Source organism: Uncinocarpus reesii, genomic scaffold (assembly GCF_000003515.1).
Source record: "Uncinocarpus reesii 1704 scaffold_2 genomic scaffold, whole genome shotgun sequence".
NCBI lineage: Eukaryota > Fungi > Ascomycota > Eurotiomycetes > Onygenales > Onygenaceae > Uncinocarpus > Uncinocarpus reesii.
The window spans coordinates 1,126,492-1,150,767 of NW_003052499.1; the positions used below are offsets into that span (position 1 = coordinate 1,126,492).

General features: G+C 49.9%; 11 protein-coding genes across 11 annotated transcripts; 6 read left to right on the forward strand and 5 right to left on the reverse strand.

Annotated features, from left to right (window-relative positions):
* Positions 1-530: 530 nt before the first annotated feature.
* UREG_03360 (glycine cleavage system H protein) lies at positions 531-1,278 on the forward strand (the record flags this gene model as incomplete). Its single annotated transcript, XM_002543797.1, has 3 exons — positions 531-687; positions 842-904; positions 959-1,278. The coding sequence occupies 3 exons, from the start codon at positions 531-533 to the stop codon at positions 1,276-1,278; spliced, it is 540 nt and encodes a 179-aa protein (XP_002543843.1).
* Positions 1,279-2,168: 890 nt separating this feature from the next.
* On the forward strand, positions 2,169-4,120 carry UREG_03361 (uncharacterized protein; the record flags this gene model as incomplete). Its single annotated transcript, XM_002543798.1, has 2 exons — positions 2,169-3,697; positions 3,769-4,120. The coding sequence occupies 2 exons, from the start codon at positions 2,169-2,171 to the stop codon at positions 4,118-4,120; spliced, it is 1,881 nt and encodes a 626-aa protein (XP_002543844.1).
* Positions 4,121-5,139: 1,019 nt separating this feature from the next.
* On the reverse strand, positions 5,140-7,916 carry UREG_03362 (uncharacterized protein; the record flags this gene model as incomplete). The annotated part of the gene is made up of 3 exons (XM_002543799.1): positions 5,140-6,914; positions 6,966-7,683; positions 7,737-7,916. The coding sequence occupies 3 exons, from the start codon at positions 7,914-7,916 to the stop codon at positions 5,140-5,142; spliced, it is 2,673 nt and encodes an 890-aa protein (XP_002543845.1).
* Positions 7,917-9,846: 1,930 nt separating this feature from the next.
* Positions 9,847-12,288, reverse strand: UREG_03363 (uncharacterized protein; the record flags this gene model as incomplete). Its single annotated transcript, XM_002543800.1, has 1 exon — positions 9,847-12,288. One exon carries the CDS (start codon positions 12,286-12,288, stop codon positions 9,847-9,849), a length of 2,442 nt encoding a protein of 813 aa, XP_002543846.1.
* A 343-nt stretch (positions 12,289-12,631) lies between these two features.
* UREG_03364 (uncharacterized protein) lies at positions 12,632-14,055 on the forward strand (the record flags this gene model as incomplete). The annotated part of the gene is made up of 3 exons (XM_002543801.1): positions 12,632-12,779; positions 12,841-12,938; positions 12,988-14,055. The coding sequence occupies 3 exons, from the start codon at positions 12,632-12,634 to the stop codon at positions 14,053-14,055; spliced, it is 1,314 nt and encodes a 437-aa protein (XP_002543847.1).
* Positions 14,056-14,472: 417 nt separating this feature from the next.
* On the forward strand, positions 14,473-15,735 carry UREG_03365 (uncharacterized protein; the record flags this gene model as incomplete). Its single annotated transcript, XM_002543802.1, has 1 exon — positions 14,473-15,735. One exon carries the CDS (start codon positions 14,473-14,475, stop codon positions 15,733-15,735), a length of 1,263 nt encoding a protein of 420 aa, XP_002543848.1.
* A 396-nt stretch (positions 15,736-16,131) lies between these two features.
* UREG_03366 (uncharacterized protein) lies at positions 16,132-16,548 on the reverse strand (the record flags this gene model as incomplete). The annotated part of the gene is made up of 2 exons (XM_002543803.1): positions 16,132-16,394; positions 16,512-16,548. 2 exons carry the CDS (start codon positions 16,546-16,548, stop codon positions 16,132-16,134), a joined length of 300 nt encoding a protein of 99 aa, XP_002543849.1.
* A 360-nt stretch (positions 16,549-16,908) lies between these two features.
* UREG_03367 (uncharacterized protein) lies at positions 16,909-18,658 on the forward strand (the record flags this gene model as incomplete). The annotated part of the gene is made up of 3 exons (XM_002543804.1): positions 16,909-17,112; positions 17,188-18,385; positions 18,597-18,658. 3 exons carry the CDS (start codon positions 16,909-16,911, stop codon positions 18,656-18,658), a joined length of 1,464 nt encoding a protein of 487 aa, XP_002543850.1.
* Positions 18,659-19,672: 1,014 nt separating this feature from the next.
* UREG_03368 (uncharacterized protein) lies at positions 19,673-20,437 on the reverse strand (the record flags this gene model as incomplete). Its single annotated transcript, XM_002543805.1, has 2 exons — positions 19,673-19,920; positions 19,990-20,437. The coding sequence occupies 2 exons, from the start codon at positions 20,435-20,437 to the stop codon at positions 19,673-19,675; spliced, it is 696 nt and encodes a 231-aa protein (XP_002543851.1).
* Positions 20,438-21,515: 1,078 nt separating this feature from the next.
* On the forward strand, positions 21,516-22,301 carry UREG_03369 (uncharacterized protein; the record flags this gene model as incomplete). The annotated part of the gene is made up of 2 exons (XM_002543806.1): positions 21,516-22,094; positions 22,125-22,301. 2 exons carry the CDS (start codon positions 21,516-21,518, stop codon positions 22,299-22,301), a joined length of 756 nt encoding a protein of 251 aa, XP_002543852.1.
* Positions 22,302-22,841: 540 nt separating this feature from the next.
* Positions 22,842-24,103, reverse strand: UREG_03370 (guanosine-diphosphatase; the record flags this gene model as incomplete). The annotated part of the gene is made up of 2 exons (XM_002543807.1): positions 22,842-22,899; positions 22,959-24,103. 2 exons carry the CDS (start codon positions 24,101-24,103, stop codon positions 22,842-22,844), a joined length of 1,203 nt encoding a protein of 400 aa, XP_002543853.1.
* Between the last annotated feature and the right edge of the window lie 173 nt (positions 24,104-24,276).

The window sequence follows — 24,276 nt, forward strand, 5'->3', positions numbered from 1 at the left end:
AAGAGCTGGTTGGTGGGATTGCAGTTGAGTGATGCTCTTCTCCTTTGTTTGAGACACAATGATGTTGAAGCACAAGAGAACTAATTAGTTACTGTGCACGGGCAAGCCACCAAATAGCACTTGCATTAGATAGGTTCTCTATTCATGAAGATATACAATTTACTTGGATGCAAACTGGTCAAGAGGAAATAGACCCTTCCAGTAATAGGACAAACCGCTGGTCTACAGAGAAATCATTCAAGCTGTTATAAATTCGATTCTGCAGAACGGTCAAAAGGAGCTCAGTCCAGACCAGTGGCAGCAGCTTGCTCCATTCTATATCAAGCGTTGCAGCTAGTTAACTAGATATCAAGTTTTCCGTCGGAGAATTCAAAATCAATGTTTTCGTCCAAACATGCGTTCACCCGCTCACTAGTTAGTTTGCCCACTCATCCTTGCACCGACACCACTGCCACTGTTTTCCAGCGCTGGGAAAATTTCAATTTGAACAGTCAATCCCCCTTGCCCATATCTTCAATTGCACTGCTAGAATGTCCTTCGCCGCTGCTCGAATTGCCAGCCCCCTCCGGAGCGCCTTCGTGGCGGCTCCCAAGGTCCGGGTGTGCTCCTCGTCCCTCCGCACCGCCTCGAAGCCCGCTTGGAACGCATTCTCCAATACCCGAAGAGGCTTCTCGCAGAGTACTTTCTGTACGTCGAGACTACTCCAATTGCTCTGGCAGACTGCCCATCTCTTGGTTCCGCCTGTGCTCCGCCGGCCTGCCGGATTCGGCGCCGAAATGTGGTTTCCATGGCTGGAAGACAGAAAGCCGTTGCTGACTCAATTCGTCGATTTGTCTACTAGGGCAAGCGAAGAAATACACCGAACAGCACGAATGGGTCGAATTGTCCGCAGATAACAAAACAGGTATGCTATGTTACAATGCCACCAACAGCCCACCCGCTGACCGCTGCTCTCTAGCCACCATCGGCATCACTGAGTACGCCGCAAACGCCCTCGGAGACGTCGTTTACATCGAGCTCCCCAGTGTCGATGCGTCAGTCACCGCTGGCGAGACCATTGGCGCCGTGGAGTCCGTCAAGTCTGCCTCCGATATCTTGTCCCCCGTTTCCGGCACTGTCGTCGAGACCAACACTGTATTGGAAGACAAACCGAAGACCGTGAACGACTCCCCTGAAGCCGACGGATGGTTTGTCAAGGTCGAGGTTACTAACCCCAGCGAGCTGGACGGATTGATGGATGAAGCGTCCTACAAGGCTTCGTTGGAGGAAGACGAGTGAAAGTACGCATGTCTTTTGGCGGACACTGATTCGGGATGCGCGCATGTCGTTTCGGGAGTAGGGTCGTCGAATGCATTTCTTAATGGTTTCATGTCGATTCTAAAAAAGATTAAGATAATGGCCTGGAATGAATGGTGGTTACTGCACGCCTTCCGCAGGCCCTGGCATGCTGTCGTCTCAACGCCCTGTTTCCCTATCCCATGTCCCAATGCTTTTTTGCGAGGAATGGCGCGCTACGAAAAGCTGCGTTGTTGTCTAGCCTTCCTCTTCGTTTGTACGGCATGTTTCGATCTCATGGGATCGTCAACTCACCGTCTACACTGCGTTTAATGACGTTGTGGGCATGTAAATACATATCGTTCTTCAACAGATTCAGTATTCTATGCGCATAATCCGACGGCCGCGATTGTAGCTGAAAGTCACTCTTGTTGAAGAGAGTTCTCTCTTACTTTAATTAACTCGTTAGCGTAGTTACTGTCGGCTCGTTTGTCAAACATTTTCCAGTTCATGATATCCAATTCTCATGGAGTGAGACCTTTGATCACTCTTGATGCTTCACCCCTGCTGGTCACCTCCTCTATGCAGAGTAGATCTCTCGAGATCAGGATACCCATTCAATGGCATTGGAGACAGTGCATACATTAGCTTGAGAGTCGTTCGAGACACGGCAAGGCATTCCTAAAGACACTATTTTAAGCAACACACTGCTGACAGCGATAGCCACAATTGGCCCGCAGCCTTGGATCAACAATCTAACTCATAGCTCATAAAACATGTTGGCGCATTCTTCAACGCTCCTCCCGCCGGTGTGCTGGTCTCAACGGCTGTTCAGACATGCAATATCTACTCAGAAAACGATTGATGCCAACTCACGGCCCTGACCTCACGAAATGAAACGAGCGCTATGGCACTGGCATCAAAAAGGATGGCGTCGAACTGCAGTCATCAACACGATATGCATTTTCATCTTCACAGTCCTTACTATCAGCCTCCTGGCCTGGAGTAGCTCGCGATCTGGCAGCGTCAATGCCAGCCTTATCCTCTACAGAGGCAATTGCGCTACCAGCAAAAATATCAACTTATGGCTACATTTGGTTCTCAACGTCTTCTCGACCGGCGTGCTGGCCTCCTCCAACTTCTTCATGCAGGTCCTCAGCTCGCCATCCCGGAGCGAAGTGAATGCTGCTCATAAAGATGACACGCCTCTCGAGATTGGAGTCCCCTCCCTCCGAAACCTCTTTTATATCTCCTATTACAAAAAGGTTTTATGGGCTCTTTTCCTCATCAGCTCCGTCCCGATCCATTTGTTCTTTAACAGTGTCATCTTTGCCACTGATTATCAGGGAGGGCATTGGCACCTCACCATAGCATCGGAAGATTTTGTCAATGAGGCACAGTACTTTCAACCGGGTGCAATGCTGCTGCCTGCCGGTGTAAGCGAGGGAGTAGAGGGCTTCGGGCAACTTGTACCCGTCACCGACTACTTTAATCCCGAATCGAATGCGAGCCAGTATATTTCATCCACGGCGAGATCAGCCCAGACCTGGAAACGGATCGACGTACCCGAATGTCGATCGCAGTATGAATTCTGCTCTGCGCGCACCACATACGGCGATGTAGTGATGGTGGTCGAATCCCACGATCCTATTTTCATGTTTAGCCAAAACAACCGCCTTGGTTGGACGCGGGATGGCATCTTTGGGCCTTTGGACCCCGATTCAGAGGATCTCTGGGGCCCTCATATACCCGCTTCTGAGAGCAACTCTCTCTGGTTTGCCGCCAATTGCAGCACAACCGCAGACCTCAACCCCAGAACGCATCGGATTGAGGGGTGTTTCCAGACCTGCAACCGTGCCTACGGCCAGCAAGATGCCGGTGCTGAACCTCTTTCCGCAGACAATATACAGTCGAATCGCACATTTAGGTTCCTGGTTAGCCAGTCCGCTAAAATCCCCGAAGTCAGATATAACGAGGTTCTAGATCTAAAATTGAAATATTGCCTAGTTCAAAAAGTTGAACCCGTCTGCAAAGTCGGTCTATCGAATTCGATCCTGCTGACTGTGATCATTTGTGTGATGATAAAAACATGCTTGTGCATATTCATGCTGGCCAAACCTCTATCACAGGAGCCCTTGGTTGTGCTCGGTGATGCCATTGCCTCTTTTATAATCACCCCCGATGAGCGGACAGCTGCAAGGTGCACCCTAAACCACTCTTCGACAACCAGTATCTGGGCAGCGCGTCCAATTAATGCCCCCCAGCCCCAGCCCCAGCCTCAGCGATGGCATCACCGTAATTGCCGGTGGTTTGCTGCTGTATCAAAATCTGCATGGATACGAAGCTATATCATTTTTGCAGGTGTGATCGCTTTCGTAGGTGCCATGCTTGGTTCCGCACAATCTTCCAATCCCCTCCAACGGTATGTAAAACTCTCTGCCATTACTATACATTCAGAAACCCTTTGTTTCCGCTTTCCTAACAATCTCCTAGCAAGCAAACCCTTTCACACAGCCCTACCAATGGCCTTTTTAACGCCAATGGATACCGGGGTGCGGGACTGAGGATGGCCGCATTACAGGCCAACGCACCGCAATTGCTACTGTCATTCTCATATTTTGTGTACAATTCGCTTTACACTAGAATATGCATTGAGAAAGAGTGGAACAAGTACAGCAGGGGCTATCACCCATTGCGCGTCACCCGCCCTCAGGGTCAGCAAATTTCGACCTACCGACTACAGCTGCCGTATCGGTATAGTATTCCGTTGATTGTCATTAGCGTATTGCTACATTGGTTGGTGTCAAACACGCTCTATGTTTTCGTCCTTGAAGGAGGTAAGTAATTCCACATGTTTTTCCATCCGTGTGTCTTGTGCTGATATCTGGATATTCTTATCAGGCTATTATCTCGTTGGATACTCGCCCTACTCTACGGACGTAGTAAATACGGCACGGGGTGCAGAGGATTCATCCGGCCTTGCGGCTGATGCGTATGTCGGGATTGGATACACCACCCTTGCAATCCTCATAGTGTTTGTGATTGCTTGTGTACTCGCGGTCATTCCGCTCATCATATGCACCAGAAGAATAAAAGGTTCTATGGTTATGGGAGGAAGTAACTCCATGGTTGTGTCCGCTGCTTGCCATGTGCCTCCCATCCTCGGGACGGGGGCAGCCTCACCGTTATCCGTGGGTAACGATCAGTGGAGATACGAACAGGTTCCCCTGAGCGAACCACGACAGGCGACCTTTCGAGGGAACGATCAGCCAGCTCGCGAATCTTCAGAGCCGGTTATAGAGTTGCAGAGCTTGCTGGCACCAGCTCAGACGCTGTCGGGCACCAAGCTGGATTCAAGGTATAAGAGCGATTTGGGAGAGGGTGAGGAAAGCATTTTGGTGCAAATATCGCAAAGTACTGTTCGATGGGGTGCGGTGAGAATACCCAGCGCTTACCACGAGCAATTTGCGGGCATGAATGAGGACGTGGGCCATCTAGCCTTTGGCGTCTTTGAGCATGAAGTTGAAGACCCAGTGGAAGGGCTGTGGTATGCTTAAAGAAATGATATGGAGGTTAACGAACATATTCGATATATCTGGTTTCATCGAAATAGGTGAAATCAACTGGTGAAAATCTAAGGATTCTAGAGACACTTTCAGGGCAGCAACCTGCCAGCTACGAAACGATCACTGGAGTCTACATGGAGTAACTAGATCAGCCTAGAAAGACATGTCACGAGTCATCCGTGAATCAAAGTATATTAAGAAGGACAAGAATCGAGACATAGAAATCATAAAGAAGCGCACTTTAACAAGCAGCTTACATCCCAAAAAAAATACTCCATCTCATGCCCAAAAAAACTAATCAGTCACCTCCACCCACGAATTCGACACCAAAAGTCGTCGTCGATATCTGTTGCCACGCACTGTTTTCGTCTTGCTCTCCCCCGTACTTCAACGCCCTCACAGAAAGCTGGAACTTCCCTTCCGGAAGTAATTCACCCGAAGCCAAGTTGCCGAAAACCGGGATGGGAAACCAAAGCCCAGGGGGAAGAGGCCCAAAAGGTTCACTGCCTCCAAGTCTGCCGTCAAAGCCCTCAATTGGAGATTCTGGGATGAGTTCGGCCTGGATTTCGCGAGCATGGAAGTCCAAGCCAACCATCATGACTGGGAGGTTGAAATCTTCAATATCCGTGACGTTTTCCTTTGGGAATTTAAAGATACGGCCGTCCTCAACCCCTTTACTGATGTCGTCTGTCGAGGCTAAATAGGTAAGACGTTTGTTGAATGGCTCGATCTCTTCAAGGTTCGAGGGTGTGCCCGAGTATGGAATAGAAAACTCTGCTCCGTGCTTCTCCTTGACAAATACGTGACCACTGTAGATTGGAGCCCGTTCTTTGGCCAATTTGGATGGAGAGCTAAAGTGCAACAAGATCCCGAGACTCGTCCTTGGTGGCAGTATGATTTTGGGCGGGAAAACTAGAACACGCGCGGTGCTAGGCGCGATTTCGGGGAGCGTAGTGCGTTCAAAAAGGTCAGAGAAAACAGTGTAGACACTGTGGGAGGCCTCATGTGAGATTGAATATGTCTGAAACTTGCGTCCGTTGTTGCGAATAGTGACCACAGCTGCCTTGTTCCTACCACCCAGTTTAATATGGGCTGGTGAAACTTTAGTCGTGGAGCGAATGGCCGAGTATGCATTAATCAGTCCGCCTCCTTGCTGGATTGGAGGTGCAAAGGTGTCATCCTTGGATCGCCCGTCATTGAATTTCATCGGGTTTGCGGTTGTGGTGAGAGCTCGCACAAGTTCTTTGGGGTTTATCCGTTTGTCATGCTGCTTCATGAGAGCGGCAACACCGGCGGCATATGGAGCCGCACCTCCTGCACGAGATAGAACACCGTAAAGTCCATCTTTCTTAGGCAGCGTGGCAAGAACATTTGCGCCTGGGGCAGCAAGCATAGGCGCTAAATCCATTTCCAGCGACGGACCCCATGAACTCCATATATCCATTGACCCTCCGAGGTTATTAGGGACTTCGCGGTACCGGAAATCAGGGTCATCTGGATTGGTGAAGGAAAGGGTGGCATTTGCGCCCTTCAGAAAACTTGCTTGCCATGCATCTCCCTGTTCGCGAGTAACAATTCCGAACCCAAGCAGTATCTCTTCATCGTCGTCCGTATCAGCAACGGCAACTGAAGGGAGGATATCACCATTATCATGAAGCATGAGATACTTGGCCCCGAGGCCTACGGCATCCAACATAGTCCCTAAACAGAATGGGACAAGGACAACCTTTTCACTCACGCCAGGGACGCCGGGAGGAAAATCAGGGCATGTAAGAAGGCTGTACGGATCGTCGTAATCCATCGTATAGTTCCAGGTCCATAATTCTCTAGACTCTTTAAAAGGGATATCAGTCGGTTCATATTCAAAGGTTTCACTGTCACCTCCGTCGACAGAATATTCTCCGAGAAAACGGAAAATAGGCTTGACCGTATTTTCAACCGTACCAACGGAGAGAGTGTTATGTGCGGTAGCCGGACTGTTTGCTTGAAAAGGCGGACCCCCAACCTCACCACTGACCGCAACACAAATGACACCTGAGTCTACAATGTTGGACACAACGCGCCCCAGCGGATCTAAAACAGGGTCAGCACAATGCTTCATTTGATATGTAAAGGATCACGTACCAGTAGGCACGCCGCTATAGGAGCCGAAGGACAAGGAGATAACATCAGCGCCATCATCGTACGCCTTCAAATAGGCGCTGATAACCACATCTTCTGAGGTCCACAGAAGGCAGTCGAAAATACGATACATGCCGAGAGTCGCTTCAGGGGCAACGCCAACTGCGTTGAAGGGGCCGGAATTGGCTGCTACAATCCCAGAAACCCAAGTACCGTGGAGACCGCAAGATTCATAGGGGTCATCATCTGGTTGGAGATCCTGCCCAAATCTCGCATTATCACCCACGAAATCGTACCCTTTAGCCACCTTATAACCGGGGCCAAAGCCGCCTCCAAGGTCTGGATGGTTGTAGTCCACGCCGGTATCAAGGATGGCAACGAAGATTCCCTTGCCAGTAAGGCCTTGAGCGTGGAGCCTATCCACCCCTGTCATAACGTGTGTTGACCATTTATCTTCTGATCGACGTTTGGCCAACTTTGGGGATTTATGGATCCCAGCAGGCAGTTTAGAATGTATCTGGCCAGGGTCACGTTTTATCAACCGAATGGGCCAAACGTTTTTCACCTGCTTAGTTGACATGATCTTCGCCATTGTGCGCTCTTGATCTTCGGGTTCGTCGACGACGAAAGACGATCCACGGAAGAATTTGTGGTTATAGTCAAAGCGATGTTGTGATGCTAATCCAACTCCCTCCAGGGCTGAAGAAAGCGCGGAGAATTGCTTCTTCTCGTTAGACAACCGCAGACCTTTGAAGCATTAGGATAATTGCTTACCTTGGTGTTGTCATGATACTCCACGAGATAGCCTCCCGTGAGGAACTCCTCCGCAGGATTTGAAACCCATGGTTTACTGTTGCTTCCTGGGAAGACAAATGTGTCCGCCGGAGCTCTCAATGAATGCACAGGCAAGGAGCTCAGAAGCCCCGCAAAAGCAAGGCAAGTAAAGAAACCCATACTGGCAGGGCCCGCTGTACCAAAAGTTGATACTAGGAGACTGCGGAGTCACGCTCAACTCTCGATTCCTGTCGGGATGGGCCATGATTAAATAGATGCCACTAATCTCTGTCCCAAGGTAGGAGCCCTTCGGAGATGGCATTTTGCTTGATCTGACTTGGCCCTCGGGTTCCCGACAGAAAAGTAAACATTGCAATTATGATTGTCCGCACCCTGTTACCGTTGCATTGAGCTGGTCAATTCAAACGGGTTCCCCGAAGTTCTCACTGATATCAGCTCTCTTTGGCCGTAGGCCAGGAGTACGTCCAATTGAGGAGCAGAGATGCCCGCATGGTATGTTTCTTCGTACAGCACACAGCTCGGACCAGCAGGGGCCGAATTGGCCTCTCTCGCTGTTTGGCGAAAAGCTCAGGGGCTCCTTTTGATCCTTGCCTGAACACGCAGGTAATAAGAGCATGGGATGGAAGCTTCGGAAAGAGAGACAATTCATCTTCCCTTTCAGATTTGATTAGCCCCTTTCGCCGCATCTGTCGCGCTCTTCTTCAGCTCAATGGAGCATCCGGAATCATTGGTGATCAGGTTGATGCTGACGGTTTGATTGATAGTTGGAACTGTTCAGGTAGTTTGCCTCGCAAGCACGGGCATAGTTGAATCAAAGCAGCCTTGAGAGCCACCTCCACATCGTCCGGCTGTCTATTTCCGTCCTCCACTGTCTTGGATGACTCCGCCGTTTCCGAGCTACCCAACTCTCCGGTACCTGATGCAGGCTTCGAGCACAAGAAGTCCAGGTACCCCGGGGCACTTCGTGAACGAAGTGAAGTGACCTGCCTCTCTCTGCTGCTTCGTGAAAACGATTGCGGCGTATGATCTGTCTCAAAAGCGGACAAGGAGTTGGACGTCCATCCTTGCTAGCTGGTCCTGCCAAGCTTATACGAATGGCACCGCGGTTGTTGCATCCAGAGCTGCTGGCTGTCACTGAACCTCCAAGTGTCCGAGGATTGAAATAGATGTCCGCCAGGAGGCTGTGAACCTGAGAATAGGCGCCAGCGAAGTTCAAGAATGTCGATGGCCGCTCTCTTCTCACTCTTTCTGACGCCAGCATGGGAGCTATGGCCGGCGCGTGGGGGGACGTTGGGCGTTGATGAGAGGGAGGATGTGATCCCTGAAGCGCTGGCAGGTCGAGGGTGCCCAGGGCAAGGTTCTGAGGTGTTCTCCTGCCTAGATAGCTCGCAGCCTCGCAGTGCTAGTTACAACATGGCAGGATTCTCTGCGGCTCCTCGTTCGCAACTCATCCAGCTGCCATAAGAGTTGCTACGCTCTTATGCTGGAAGCACTTGGCACGATTCCCTCGTGTGTTGACTTCTCGTGAGCAAGCCAAAGCCGCTGATATCCTCCATCTATCACGAAGTCGCTGTGTATTAGCTGAATAAACAAGCTGTTTTAGAGGAACATGAGCCACAAAAAGCAAAATTGCTTAAAACCGAGATAGAGACGGTGAGAATATAAAATCATGTTTTCTTCTGCTGCAATGCCAACACGAGCGTTTTTCGCTAAACCCAGCAAAGTCTGCGTGTCGAACCGATGTTGGTCTATGAATACTTCTGGTTATCGAATTCAGATATTGGCCAAATATGACTCTGGCCTGGACTCCGCACTTGATACCTTTATTCCGTGATGATGCATCGGAATATCAAAAACGATGCTGTGAACCATGCGTACTTCGCCGAAGTAATGCCAGTACGAGATAGCTAACTACCGAATATCGGTTGCTTCAAGTTTGGATTTACGTCCAGTTTGTCCTACCAAAAAGAAACCAACTTCACGATGCGCAAGAGCGCTTTACGGATTTATTAATATGTACAGGGCTTCCCCAATGCGGCGAAAGAGTGCTTAGACTTATTCCACGGCATATACTTCAAAAACCCACGCCTTAAATTGGTGGAATTGACTCGCGGCAGATTGGGCACTGCAATCGGAGTCGCATCCAAGTCTCTAAACATGGACTATGGAAAATATGGCGGCATGGCGTAATCATATACGCGCGCCGACTCAGAAGGCTTGCGGCGCTTTCCGTGACGCTGGTCCCTGAGCTGCCAACCCCACTGCCAGGCGTGAGGAGAACAGGAACTTCTATATCTTGCATGCAGATGGCACAATCGAAAACCTTTTTCCTCCTGTCCCGAGTGCTTGGCCTATCACTATTTTTAGCGTCCTCGGAGACATCTCTCTGTTCTGCCCGAAGAGAACTTATGGGTAAAATATCTCCGGATTCCAAGTCTTCACCCGATCCACTAGCTGACGCATCCCGCAAGATTGGATGATAGTCGTAGGCCGGCGGAACCCAGGTCTTTGGAATGAAGAACCTTGGGCCAAGAATATCCTGGCTGACAAGTAGCCAGTTCTGAATCCACACCCATAGCACAAATACGAGTATTTCGGTCGAACTAAGTGTCGCTAATAAGGCATTGCGAGGAAATATATAAAAGTATACGAAGGGAAAAATGCGGAGAATACTTTCCCCTATCACGAATTCCCATCGAAGCGCTTTTCGGCAATTGCGCATGATATTCCGGTGAATCTGGGGTATCCAGAACGAAAGGTAGATGAAAATGAGTACATCGGCGTATATGGCGGCGAGACGAGTAGGCCAGAAGGTGACCCACGAGGAGAGGAAAAAAAGGCTGAAAAGCGTGAAATAAAATCTTGTATACATCGCCCCGGCACTCGTCCCAGACTCATTATTGGTCTGTACCTGGGCCGAAGGAGCCTCATTGTCAGGGCCGTCTTGATCCGGAGGCAGAATAACGGGAGTGGCTCCAGTGTCACGCGGCGTTGCAGCTGCGGCGGGCGGAGGAAGAGTTGTAGAGGCTTGTTCTGACGAAGATTGCGTAGAGGAAGGAGAGTCGCTCCCTCTTCGCTCAGGTTCCTGAATTGTCCATATCTCAATTTGGAATTTCATTCCAAGAAAACTGATAGAGAAGAATGCTAGAAAGGAAGTAGCAGTCATTAACAAAAATGACGCCTCCGACCATAGCTGTACCATCACGAAAGAGATGAGAAGGGCGTCTCCCATGGACATCATGGCTATGGTATAAAAGCTTACTCGGCTTCGCGTTGACGGTGTAGATGATTCCTTCATCTGACGCATCAACAAATTGATTTGTAATATAAAGATACCGGCAATAATGACTATAAATCGCTTAGCATATCTGGCCTGCTCTTCTCTTTTCAGGCCCGAGAGATATAGGTTGTCCTGGGGCGCATAGGCGGGTGGTCCTTTCGACTCCAGGACAAAACCACAGTCTGGAGAGAACATTGCGGCAGACATCACCATTGGCGGTGGATTCGGAATAGGGGCACCCCTGGGAAATCGGAGCTCATTTTCAATAGCATCAAGTATTGGTTCCTGGGCAGGAGCCGTTCCAATCATCACTGGATGCTGTTGAAGATAAGCAATATACTCGCATTTTGGAGACGGAAAAGCAACAGTACTGGGCCCATGGGGCAAAGATGACCAAGGCAAATAATGTTCTGGTCGACTTTGTTTTGCTTTGAGCGCATCTGAGAGCGACTTGCTCAGTAGCTGCCGCGAAATTCGGAAGCTGTCCCTTGACAAGGTAAAATGGGGCAGGGCCGTAACTCCTGCAAACTTTTCACTCGCCGTAGTCAGCACGATGGCTCCGGTTGTTGGAAAATGGACCCCAAATAGTGCGAGAGTCCAGCTTTCACCGAGTCCATCATTAGCTTCTACAAGCATTTGGACCTTGATTTCGCGGACTGGAACCCCATTGACGTCAATAATCTTGCCTCTCTCTACCTCCTCTTGGAAATCCAGAACTAGGTGCCCATTGTTTGTCGTGATATTGCGCCCAAATTCACGGGTGAAGTAGTCGTGCTTTGTTGCTATGTGAGTTAGATTCAGGTTTGGGCGATTTGCCAGCTCAGGTTTCCTCCACCGCACCCAGTCGCCCCGTATCCTACCCGTCACATTTCGATATACGGGAAGAGCCAAAGCTGTAAGGTTGGAATCGGCAGTTAGGGCGTGTGGCTGAGAAGCAGAGGATCCTGACACCGATATTCCGGATGCACCAAGGATAAATTGCAGTTGCTGTCGAGCTCTGTCTTGCACAATCGGAAGCAGGCCCCATGCAAAGCCGTCGCGCTTCGTCAACCCAGCAAGGGGCAGCCAGCGGTCGTGCTGGCTATCCAAGTCTCCGTAGCTCGAGGAATTCAACCAGGACAAGGCCCGTTGCTCCGCATCCAGCTGTTTCTGAAGCTCTGCCTTTGATATCGGGGCCGGTTGGTGCGGTTCAGGTGCCGCAAAGAGGAAGAAGAGGAGGACGAAGATGATAAACGCACCGCGGCTATCCATGGACGGCAACCAAGCAAATCATGGAAGCCTTAACCGTCTTTTCCAGAGCCCAGATCCATAGCCCACGTCAAAATCCAGGGCTCGGGGTTGGAAGTGTAGATGATGGGCGCAATCGCGGTTGTTGATGGTGGTTGTGGAGGTGGGTGGCGTTGTCATCCGTGAAACTGTTTGCTGGTCATTATATTTGACTACACTTCTGCTCGTGAACGGCTCTAGAGCGTTATATACAGCAACATGACGACTAATCGCAGCTAGTTCCATTGTGAATTCAATTTGATTGTCTTCATGATGGCTATAACAACTGGATAATTTTACTCCGACTCTGTTCCAGCCTTCATCAGCAATGGCCTCGAATCTGTCCATCCCCGTACCTCCACGTACGCCAACTCCTCCGCCAGATGAACCAGCGGTGGACTCCTATGCTGCCTCGATGGACGTCTCGTCTGACTCCAATTCCCTTTCTCCAATGGTCGACACGTTCGCGTCAGGAGGTATGGTTGCGTCCCATTGAATATACTACGGGCTCGAATCTAATGCCATGCCGTTGACTAGATCCTTCCTGGAATCCGCAACGACGAGCTAGTCAAGATCTTTCCGGCCCCTTCAATTTCAAACCCACTGTTCTCGCAAAAACTCCAATTGCAAAATCGGTATGTTTGAGCTGTAATCATGGGTGGAGTGGAACTGACTTGGACATAGGGGGTAGGACAGCGCCGCGGCCATAAATACAAGCATAGCAGCGTATCCCACCAGATCTTCCTCGAACCTCCTCCAAGGGCACCATTGGCGCTTCCCAACTCCTTACCTATCCCAACGCTGAAGGAATGTCGCGGTAGTATGTCCAGGGAGCAAAAGATTCGCTTTTGGTGGAGTGTATGCCATATGGCGGTCGCCGGATATACTCTATGGAGTGCTCATGGATCGATGGCAATGACGGGACTTTCACACCTTATGCTCTTCGACTCTTTGGGAGCTATGTTGTGCGTTGCAGTGGACGTTCTTGGGAATTTTGAAGTTTGGAAGCGATCTACTGTTCGTCACCCGTTCGGCCTTGAACGCGCTGAAGTAGTCGCTGGATTCGCTCTTTCAGTCTTGCTCTTTTTTATGGGCGGCGATCTGATATCGCATGCCGTCTCCCATCTCTTGGAAACTTCAGACCACGGGGCTCATCGACCACATTCCCATGAACGTGTTTCCCCAGGGAGCCTCGACATCACCGTGCTCCTTGCCATTGCGGCAACTCTTGTATCCGCCATTGGCCTCAAGAACCATGCAAGAATCGGAAAGGCGATGCGCTTTGCGTATATGGAATCGCTCCCTTCTGTTTTAAGCAACCCGGCGCATTTCCTGACGCTTTCATGCTCTACGATCCTACTCCTGCTTCCCTTGTTATCAGTGACTATTTACAAGTGGATGGACAGGGCGTTTGCGCTGGCTGTTGCTATTGCAATGTGTGCATTGGGAATACGACTCGTGTCAACCCTCGGCTCCATGCTTTTGATGTCGTATTCTGGACCCGGAGTCTCAAACGTAATGAAAGATATCGTCTCGCACCCAGCCGTTTCAGGCATTGAAGAAGCGAAGTTCTGGCAGGTCCATCATGGACTCTGCATGGCGAACCTTAAACTCAGGGTCAGTGGAACTGAGGAAAGCCTGGCGAGGTTGCGCGAACGGATCACGAGTATGATCAAGGAGCAGCTTGGGGGAGTATATGGAGCCGGAGGCCAGAAATGGGAGGTGTCCTTACAATTGGATGCTGAACAGTGATGATCCTTATCTCGGAATTGGATTTAAATTGTTGAATAGGGTGCTAGCTTCCCCAAGAGATACCCCATGGAGTATCTTATATTTACTCCTTTTCTGCATTTTCTCTACAATGTGCTTAATACCACAATTTCTCAATGCAGGTGCGTTAAAGCTTTTGGCCCCTTTTATTTAATTTCTGAACGTTCAGTGTGAACTGGTTTGCGTTCTTTTTTCATCTGTCCTTCTGTTACAGCCTGTGGCTTGCCATAAGTATATCACGACATACATAATAGACGACAATCCCTGAAGTTGCCGCGGCGATCCAAACAAGTGAGCCCAGCAATTCTCAGGGCAATTCTATCTCATTAAATGCGGCTCATCTTCCTTATCCCGCACAACCGTCTCCTTCCTTGTTTATGTGATTAGGTCACGTCCATGATGACTCCTTTCAGCCATGTTGATACGGGCGAACCTGTCGAAACGCCAGTCCATTCGCAACAGCCGCATTTCTTCAATTTACCATTGAGTTTGCGCAAGAAAATATACCATTTCACCCTTGTTCCTGGGCGAGTCTTTATCAAGCCGTTCGTCCCAACGCGCTACAAGCCAGGGAACAACGCACAGAAAAAGTACGACGCGCCGAATCTTGTCATTTTGCGCGTTTGCAAGCAAATCTACGAGGAAGCCATTGTCGAGTTCTACCGGGAAAATACCTTTTCGATCGTCACCCCGGATCTTCTCCTCTACGCCATCCAGCGATACCCGCGACTCAGTGAGAATATCAGATATATTCGCAGTGTAGAGGTTATCTTTGATATATGCGACTTCCGATATCTTACAAGTGTATTCAGCACGCAGTTGGCAATGATGGAGCAAGTGATCACGCGTCAAGACAATTTCTCAGCAGTGAGACCTATGGCAAAGCAGATATCGGCCCTTCGCGCACGTCTCGTTGGCGCTGAGGACCACACTGTGGGAATGAACCTGAACAATATCGAGTGTGATGAAAGGAATACGGGCGAAGATGACGACATCAATCATCAGAGATATCAGGACAAGGAACAAGCCCGGCAGGTCAGACGAGATGAAGCGCAACTACAAGTCCAAGCTCAGATACGGGCACTCTCCTCAGGCTATACGACAAATACCGCGTTTAGCATTACTCATAACACAGAGCACGAGACCGATATGAAAATGTTGAACGATATCCTTTGGGGTCGCACGCTGAGTTTCATCCGTCAATACCTAGGCCTTGCACATATATCCCTGGATTTCAAGCACTGTGTCTGTGCCGCTGGCTGCTGTCGCCTCGCTGATCAGGTTATGAAATGGGGGGCCACCAAACACTTCCGCTTTGGGCTACCTAGTTATCTGTCCATCAGTGGAGCAACTGAAGATGAACGTGGGGAAATTGTCGCACAGATGCTTAGCGCAGAAGATAATGGCAACAAGCCTAAGGAGGGCCGGCAAGGTAAAGACGGTTGTGGAGTTGGGGTTGACAATCGACATGATACAAAAAAAGAACTCGAAAGGGCCGCTGGCAGGGTCGTACAGCTGGAGATGGCCAGGGAAATAGAGAAAGCGATGAAGAAGCAAATCCTGGGCCTGCTAAAGGGTAGGGAGAAGAAAAAGGATCGAAATAATAATAAAAAAGCCTTGGACAACGCTTCACAAAAAACGCGGCTTGACGGAAAGAAGTGATATACGGTTCCTTGGCTTGCTCGTTTGGTGAAAAGAATATTTGAGCCACTTGGATTCTCGATTGTTTGACTTGTGATTCAAGTTGAAAAAAAAAAAAATAAACATGAATGTAGAAAGGGGGTACATGGTAATGGTTAGTTTACATTTGGGGAATCATAGCATCCTGATAAGTTTGTAATAGGAGCCATGGCTATATTCGAACCAACAACAGAATTGAAGCAATTGTACAGTGCAACCGCAAATACGGAGAGGGCTCAATTCTTCCACAGAGAGAAGCTCATCCGTTATCCTTTTCATCGCCACCTCGTTTTCACCTTCGGTTTCGAAGTCAATGTGCATACGTTTTTCATCGCGACCAGATTACGCTCGTATCGTTTTGAACGCGGTAGACTCCTCTCACGAAGTGCTTGCGAGAAGCCCACCTTCCTCAACCTTGTTAATTCCCACTTCGTTCGCTTCTCTCTCCGCCCTCCTTCGCCGTTTCTCCAACAACATCTCCTTCCGGTCCGAAAGCATTTTCAACTGTCGCGATTCAACACCCTGAAGCCAGTATCCAAAGCTGCCGCCAACGGTTGCAAAGAGCGGGTAAACCCATAGGGATTCTTTGTTGAAAAATGGGCGCATTTCAATACCGAGTTGCCAGAGACGGACGGCAATGCCTATGGAAGTTTAGCGGTCAGAGATCAGCTGCGAGACATTGGCGGTACTATCAAATCATGTGGCGGGCGTATGTTTCCATAATCAGATGAAGAATCTGCAATTGATTGCGAACATACCAAATCCGCTCCAGAAAAGTACCTTATGCACAGGCATGGCGGGTTGAAATGCTGTTGCCGCAGAGGGCTCGCCGGGTAGGATTGATAAAGTATCAAAGTAACGTATAGAACGAAGACGTGGTCTCAATTGCTCCTCTGGCCCTTGACTTTACTTTGGCTTTTCCTGACGAGGGAACAATTCGCAACGGGACCGTATGCCAGAGTATCGTCGTCGTTGGAAGTGTTTGACGCTCGGATTATTAGCAATCGCTACCTGCTTTGGAGGGCCGGGCACGGATGAACCTTTCTCCGTGCCTTTTTATCATGGGCGGCATCATCGACTTTTTGGTGAATCTCGCACCTCAGAGCCAACATGTGAAGCTCCCCTAACTTGCGCGCTTTCGAGATATCAGCAGCGATGGCTGCTTCCGACATTGAAATGGCCGGTACGAAACGGCCTAGCGACGAGATTGAGAATGTCTATCGCAAGAAGTTTAAAACTTCCGAGCTACCAATTTCTTCTGCTCAACGCGCTGCCATCGATAGTCTACTCTACTCATTCAAGAAAAAAGGTGGCTTTGATGCTATACGGAAGAAAATATGGGCTGAATTCAACGGAAGTGTGAGTGCACAGACAATTACTCACCCGGCTACTACTGGTGCGACAGGCCGTTGATTAATTCAAATTGCATTGTAGGAGGCGAAGAAGTCGTTTACCTCAGCTCTGATTGAAATGGCGGAATCCGAAATCGAGCGTGATCCTTCACTGTTATCTCGCGAAAGAGGAAAAGCGGCCACGCTCATTGAGGGTGCTGTGGACAGGAGCGATCTTTACAAAAGTGTGGAAAGTGCAGTCGACGCCTTGTCTGCCAATTTCCTGGGGGAAATACTGGATGTCCTCCGGAGCATTCGCCGACAGGAAGTAGGAGAGGAGACCGCCCGTGCAGAGGAACAAAAGGGTAGCACTACGGACGAGGAATATGCCCGTTTAGTACAAGCCAAGAGAGAGGAGAGGGAGGAGGCCAGATTAAAGGAACTGGAGACTAAAAGAAAGTTAAAGGAGGAACGTGCCAAAGCCGATGCTGAGGAACGTCGTAAACAGAGAGAGATAAGGAGACAGCAAAAGGAGGCCGAACGAAAAGAGCGCGAAGAACGGGAGGAAAAACGGCGCGCTGAACGGGAAGCACGCCGTGAGGAAGAAAGAAAATTGGACGAACAAAGAGACAAGGAGCGGGAAGAGTGTAGAAGACGGAGAGACGAGGAAGAACGCGAGTACCGAGAACGGAGGCGGGAGGAGCGTGAAAAGGAGCGTGATAGAGAGAGAGCACGGGATCGCGATGACGATAGGCGCCGTGATAGTGATCGAGACACAAACCGAAACCGTGATGGAAGATCGGAACGCACTCCAGGAAAGGAAACGTCGAGGACTCCGAAAGCGCCTACCCCATCTCCCGCCCCTGTGGACGAGAAGGCCCTGGAAGACCAAGCTTTAGAACTTCTCCTGAAAGAAGGCAAGGAACTTGCGGCAAAATCGAAACAACGGCCCGAATTTGATTTTGAAAAGGCAGAAGCATTGGAAGAAGAGCAACAGGCTCAGGCACATCCGCCATCAGTGAAAGCCAGCATGCCCTCTCGTCCAAAAAATGAGCGTGATAAAGCGAACAGGGAAGTCGCCGAGAATCGTTATGACAAATATCGGGCTCGGCCACGAGACCGCTCTCAAAGCGGGTCGGTAACCAGACGATCGTCGCATTACGATGATGAACGGTATCGTGGAAAGGATACTGATAAGAGGGATCGTGAATATAGAACACCGCGTGATAGACATGATAGAGACGATCGGTCAACCACGCGTCGCAGGACTCGCTCGCCAGTCCAGGAACGATCTCGAGACCGTGAGCGGGAAAGGGAGAGGGAACGGGAAAGAGGTGGAGATGGCTATCGCCCTCGTAATAGTGAACGGGAGCGGGATCGAGAGAGAGAAAGGGAGCTGGAAAGAGGTGGTGACGGTTACCGACCTCGCGATAGCGAAAGGGATAGGGATTGGGATAGAGGCGGTGACGGCTATCGGCCTAGAGATACTGAACGAGAAAAAGAACGGGACAGAGACAGAGACTGGGATAGGGACAGAGAAGACAGACGAGAACGAGACAGGGAGAGGGGACTAGTGGGCGACGGTTATCGACCTCGGGATAGCGAGCGGGAAAGGGACAGGGAGAGGGACCGCGACCGAGAGCGAGACCGGGATCGTGAAGACCGCAGCTATCGGCCTCGAGCTTACTCTCCTTCGCGTTCACGGTCGCGCCCGCACCGACGAAGATCCAGATCGAGGGCTCGTTCCCGCTCGCGCTCTTTAGCTAACAGAGGCCGAGAAGAAAGCCGTCGATCAGAATCCCGCAGGCCTTCCCGTCGTTCTAGGTCGCCTAGCCAACTTGGAATCGACCGATATGTGCCCGCGACCTCAACGCGAAGCCGCTCACCAAAACGCCGCGTGCGCTCCCCAGACAGAGACAGGACATGGAGCGACAAGGACCGCAATCGGTCTCGCGACCGTGACAGGGACAACGATCGAGATCGGGACAGAGACGTCGACAGAGAAAGGGACCGTGACCGCGATGACAGAGGCAGGCTAGACAGGTACGTTCCTGGGAGTACACTTGGTGCTGGCAGCACAGCCTCTGTTCGCGGTTCGAGCGTGGATAGAGACGATCGGAGGAGTCGGCGTAGGAGCCGGAGCCGATAGGTTTACTTAGTTTCTCTTTATTGCAGTCGTGTCTACTTTCAAAGATGCTTTCTAGGCTCAAGCGTTGGTTTGGTCGGCGGCGTTGGACGTGGTGCATAGCAGGGCGCTTGAAGACGGTGTTCTATGGACGCGTTGGCATGGTTTATCCTCCCTTCCTGATGTAGCTTTTGGCTTTTGATACCCAAGATATAAAATATATAGCAAAGGGAAGCAGCATTGCGATGTGCTCTTGCAATTCACGCGCACTCTAACAGTTGACACATCTAATTTTGAAATAAAGAATGTTGGTTCATTGAGGAGAGCTTGCCGCGTAAGAATAGTGCCATAGGGCACAACATAAATCTATCAAATCATTCATCCTGTGGGATTCGGATATTCCACAGATACATAAGTCGTTAAAACAGCCACTCCAACCCTAATCACCACCGTCGCCCTTCGATCACGAGGTGCTATTCTCCTGACTCTTTCGCACTGCCTCTAATGCGGCCGCGAACCCATCGTGTTCGTCGTGCCGTTTATAATAGTATGATTTAGTCGAAGCTGGGCGTAGATCTTCAGAAAGACGCTCGATAATTGTGTCACCGAGAGCTCGAATGGACTTCTCATTTCTACCAGACTTATTCCAGACAGAGATTAGGTGCGTTTTGAAGCGTACAGAGGTTGATACGCCTAAAACATGATCGTGCTCTAGAAAGACGAGTCAGACCTGTAGATACAAGTGGTGCCTGGGATGGGAAGTAGGGCGGTGCGACTTACCCCCTTGTACAGCGGCTTGGAGTTCGTTTGCCATGCAGAGAATGGCAAGTTCGTGGAAGAAGGATTGGCTTTTCGCTTTCGGGACCTGAAACGTCCAGCATCCGCCATTCACGTTCTCCGGATCTTCCCATATTGGCTTTGTTCCTTTACGGAAAATATGCACAGAGTCTCGTAGCCTGACTTTCTCCCAAGGATAATTGTTGTATATGCGATAGAACGTGGCAATGTCTGCGACATCTTCGTGAAGCAGGTATAACCTGTCATGGTAATTCGCAGACTCAACGTGTTTCTCGTGCCACACTACCCATCTATATTGGAAGGGAAGTGGGCGCAGTTTGCCAATGATATTTTGATGAAGAGTCTTGCGGGTTGCGGGCAACTTCGTGTCGTTGCTGCTTGCTTCTGGCTCCGGGTCGATGCCCGTCGTTTGGATGGTTGGATTGCTCATGCTGGACAGAGACATCTGAGCCCTGGCTAGAATAAACGATCAGAATTTTGGTTCTTTCTCGGCTCTCAGCGCTCGGGGCAGCTCTACCATTGAGATATAGAGCCAAAATCAAGATACTGGTTCAAGGCAGACACCACCTTTTCTCAGGGACTTGTCCTTGCCGTGTAGATTATTTGGCAGAACCCCCAAATGATCGCTTAGTAGATGTATCAGCTCTTCTTCTCGTGGAGAAACAGAAATAAAGGCAAGCCAGCAAAAAGTTACGGTAGCAATTTGACCATGGAATGTAGAGATGAGGGACACTATGTCAAGAGATAAATAATAGGCGCTTCCAGGGCTATATAAGAGATCATATAGCGATGCGTACTCCGCATAGCCGCCGCCCTTGCAGACAAGGCTGGCTCGTGCGGAAAACTAAGTATTCGAAAGCACATCATTCGCAAAGTAGAACAAATGAAACAAATACGTACTAGGTTAGCACCAAGCCACCAATATGTATGGCTGATTTATGTGATGAAGCAAATGGAGCCCAGTAATCCACCGTAACGCAGGTGATAACGGCACAGATATCAGCTTGGGGTCGAGTCAGACTCGCTGGCCAGCCCCTCTCCTGACAGCACTAGGAAACCTAACACGAGCAGTCTCGACCGCGAATATCGAGGCGGAGTTCGTGCCGTCGACGCCGCTGCGGCTGTTTTGATAGTTTCAACGCCCGATGCCCCCTGGCCGTCACGTGCAGCCGGATGACATAAGACAGATGATGTCACGCCGCGTTTCTTATTTTTTCGGCGAAACAGTTGGTGCATCGCGACGGTTTTGGTCTCTTCCTCGACGGCTTGATAGCTAGTTGGAGCACCGCGCTCCGGTTTGAGTAGGCTTGGTTCGGTTCGTCTCAGAGATTCCGCAGTGGAGGGGGAAAGCCAATTGTTGACCTAGTTATCCGTGCGCGGCCCACGGCGGAGAGATCGAACCGTGAACCAAAACCCGCATCGAGTTCGCCAAAAAGTTCGCGCGCCAGCCCAGAGGGTTCACCATTCCAGTTCAAACCCCCCGCTTTGCTCCCTGTTTCAACAGCAAAATGCCAGGCCTTTCGCAAAAACGAGTTCGTGACGGTAGCAGATGTGGCTCGCCGCCGAAACGGCTCAAGGTCGGATCTGTCTCGGATGGGAACAGCCTGGTGGCAGCCCACAGTGATGGCGAGAAACTCCTTGCGGAAACACACCTTAACACTGCCTCTCGTCAAACAAGCCCAGCGACTTCCACTTCATCGTCAGCTTCCACGTTATCGGGATCCTCGTCCCGGCCGCCATCCAGCGGCGAGGATGAGGACGAGCCTAATCCGGTCTCTTTTGACCACGACACGTCTCAATCATCATCTAGCGAGAGTGATGATGAGCCTATAATAGTCACGGGCCGCAAACCTTCCATGTATCAGATGCCTACCTCCGATCTATCCTCTCGTCTAGCCGCGTTCCTCCCTGCGTTCAAAGCTGCGAACGACCATCTCGAGAAGGACATTGCGTCGGGGAAAGTAATCAGTGTTGAAATCCCTGACGGTAACGAAGGCGCGGGGGAGGGAGGACATGAGGAACAGGAAAACCCCAACCAGTATATTGAGATGGTTTGTATCACTCTTTGTTTCTTCGCACAAAAAGCGGTGAGCTAACTCAGTGCTTCCTTCCCCCAGAACCTCGGCCTTGGAGTCCTCGAAGAGAACCCAGATAACCAATCTGAAACAAGTGGTGATCACGATAGCCATGATGAAGGCAATCAGCAGTCTTGCAAAAATGCAAATATCTTGGATAAATTAATGGGAAACCAGATGGCGTCAAAAAGGCCAACGATAGAAGAGGTGGATCGCTGACATCTAGCCGGTCCCATATTCTTTTGGACCATGTATCTTCTCTACCGACCTCTTGGAGTTTGTTTCCCTACTTGGTGCTATTTCCATCTGCCATTTAAACCAAGCTCGTGATGATTTTGTTATAATTTTTGATACCCAGATATGAGCGGAGTCAATGGTAGTATTCTCTAAAACTGTGAAAAAGCTAGTTTGAACCGCAGTAGTACCAACACAGGATATTTCTCAAAAAGCTAACAGCTTATGCTTGGATATTCAACTCAGATTCAAGATATCACATAGAAGCAGATATTAATTCACAGATTTTTAGAGACCTTGGATTGCCAATGATACCTTACAACACTCCATCGCACCGAAAACCAAGGCCCAGCCCAAACCAAAATAGTCCAATATCTTTTGGAAGTAGAAAAGGGGTCAAACGGCTGCTTCAGTCATTTCTGAACCAAAGATAAAATCAATGTCATCAATTAGTATTATATACGTGCAAATAAGACAAGAGGCAGAAGGGAAACCATCGTCACAAAGGAAGTCTAATTCTATCCTTTAGGAAATTTGCTTAATACGACATTGCCAGCCAGAGTCCTTGCTAAGAAGGGGAAGACTACGAAAAAATAATTGTCAGCAGATTCTCATGTAGAAAAGCAAAGCGAAATCCCTTACCTGGCCCCAAGACACCATCCCAATTCATTACCATCAATTTTCTTGGCAGTTTTAACCTCCCTATCAAGTGGCATCTCATACCCATGATGCAGAAGCGAAAGCATAAAGTTCAGATCCAAACAATACTCCGGGCGTCCTTTCAATTCCTCAAGAGCATCGGCGATACCCTCAAACACACCCCAACTACCCTCGCCAGCACAAACTGTATTGGTCAAGTGCTGTAAGTCACGTAAAGTAAACGAATCAGGCATTCCTAGCGGAGCCGTCCGGTCGTAAAAGTATGAGAAGATGTACACGTCCTCTCGCGCAAACGTTTTGGCAAGAGACGGTTGATGAATACCATTGAATGAGCAAGGTTTCAGAGCGCACTGAGCATCCTTCTGAAGGACCTTATCAGCGATGCCACGGCACTGAGCTGCCGATGGAGCGCCAGTCGGACCAGCCATTTTGACTTGAACCTTCTCCCCAAGGGCATGGTCCTCACCCAGTGTGACGTTGACATGAACCTCCATGCCAGGGCCAACACAGGGATTGACAATGGGGGTAGAGAGCCAAGATTTGTCTTCGGCGTTAGAACTGTGCTTCGCGTCGATGATAGCCTTATGAATTGCGTTCCTGGCGGCCATAAGTCCATATCCGAGATGCGAGTGTTGGTATAAAGTGAACTTTCTACCGCCAAAGGTAAGCTCGTATTTATGGTCCCCGTCCTCCATCTTCTCAGGGACCTTGAACATCGGTTCAAAAACAATTTGAGTCGAGCCGCCCCCCAGGTCGAAAATAGCAGCCGTGGGATTGTTTCCTGGGCCGCCAATATTTCCAAGAAGATAGTTGGTTGTGATCCACGCGTAAACGCCCTCATCCTTTCCATCCATAATCTCAACCCCGCCCCGTTCCTTTGACACAACCGGGAAAGGGTACTGAGTCTCCAATCTGTGTCGAACCGCCTCCAAAATCTTCTGGCTGAGGTCAGGGCCCAGCATACGTAAACCAGCCGTTGCCTTCACGGCAACCGGCGAGCACGACCTATATTCCTCCGGCACTGTGTCCAAAGCCACTTGCATCAACGGGTCAAGACTCTTTGCGGCACCTTCAGCATCTGCCCCATAGGAACTCAGTCCTGCTCCGCCCTTCCGCTTCTCTGTCATTTTGAATTCTTCATGTTCAAGTTCAGGGGTAGGACCGCAGTTATTGAAGCGATAGACATGGATTCTAGAACCAGTGCTACCAGCATCGATCATCAACGCATATTGAATGAGAGGTTTTGAGGGGTCGTGCGACTTGGTGCATTTAGTTGTCGCAGCTCCTTGCCGATAGGGGA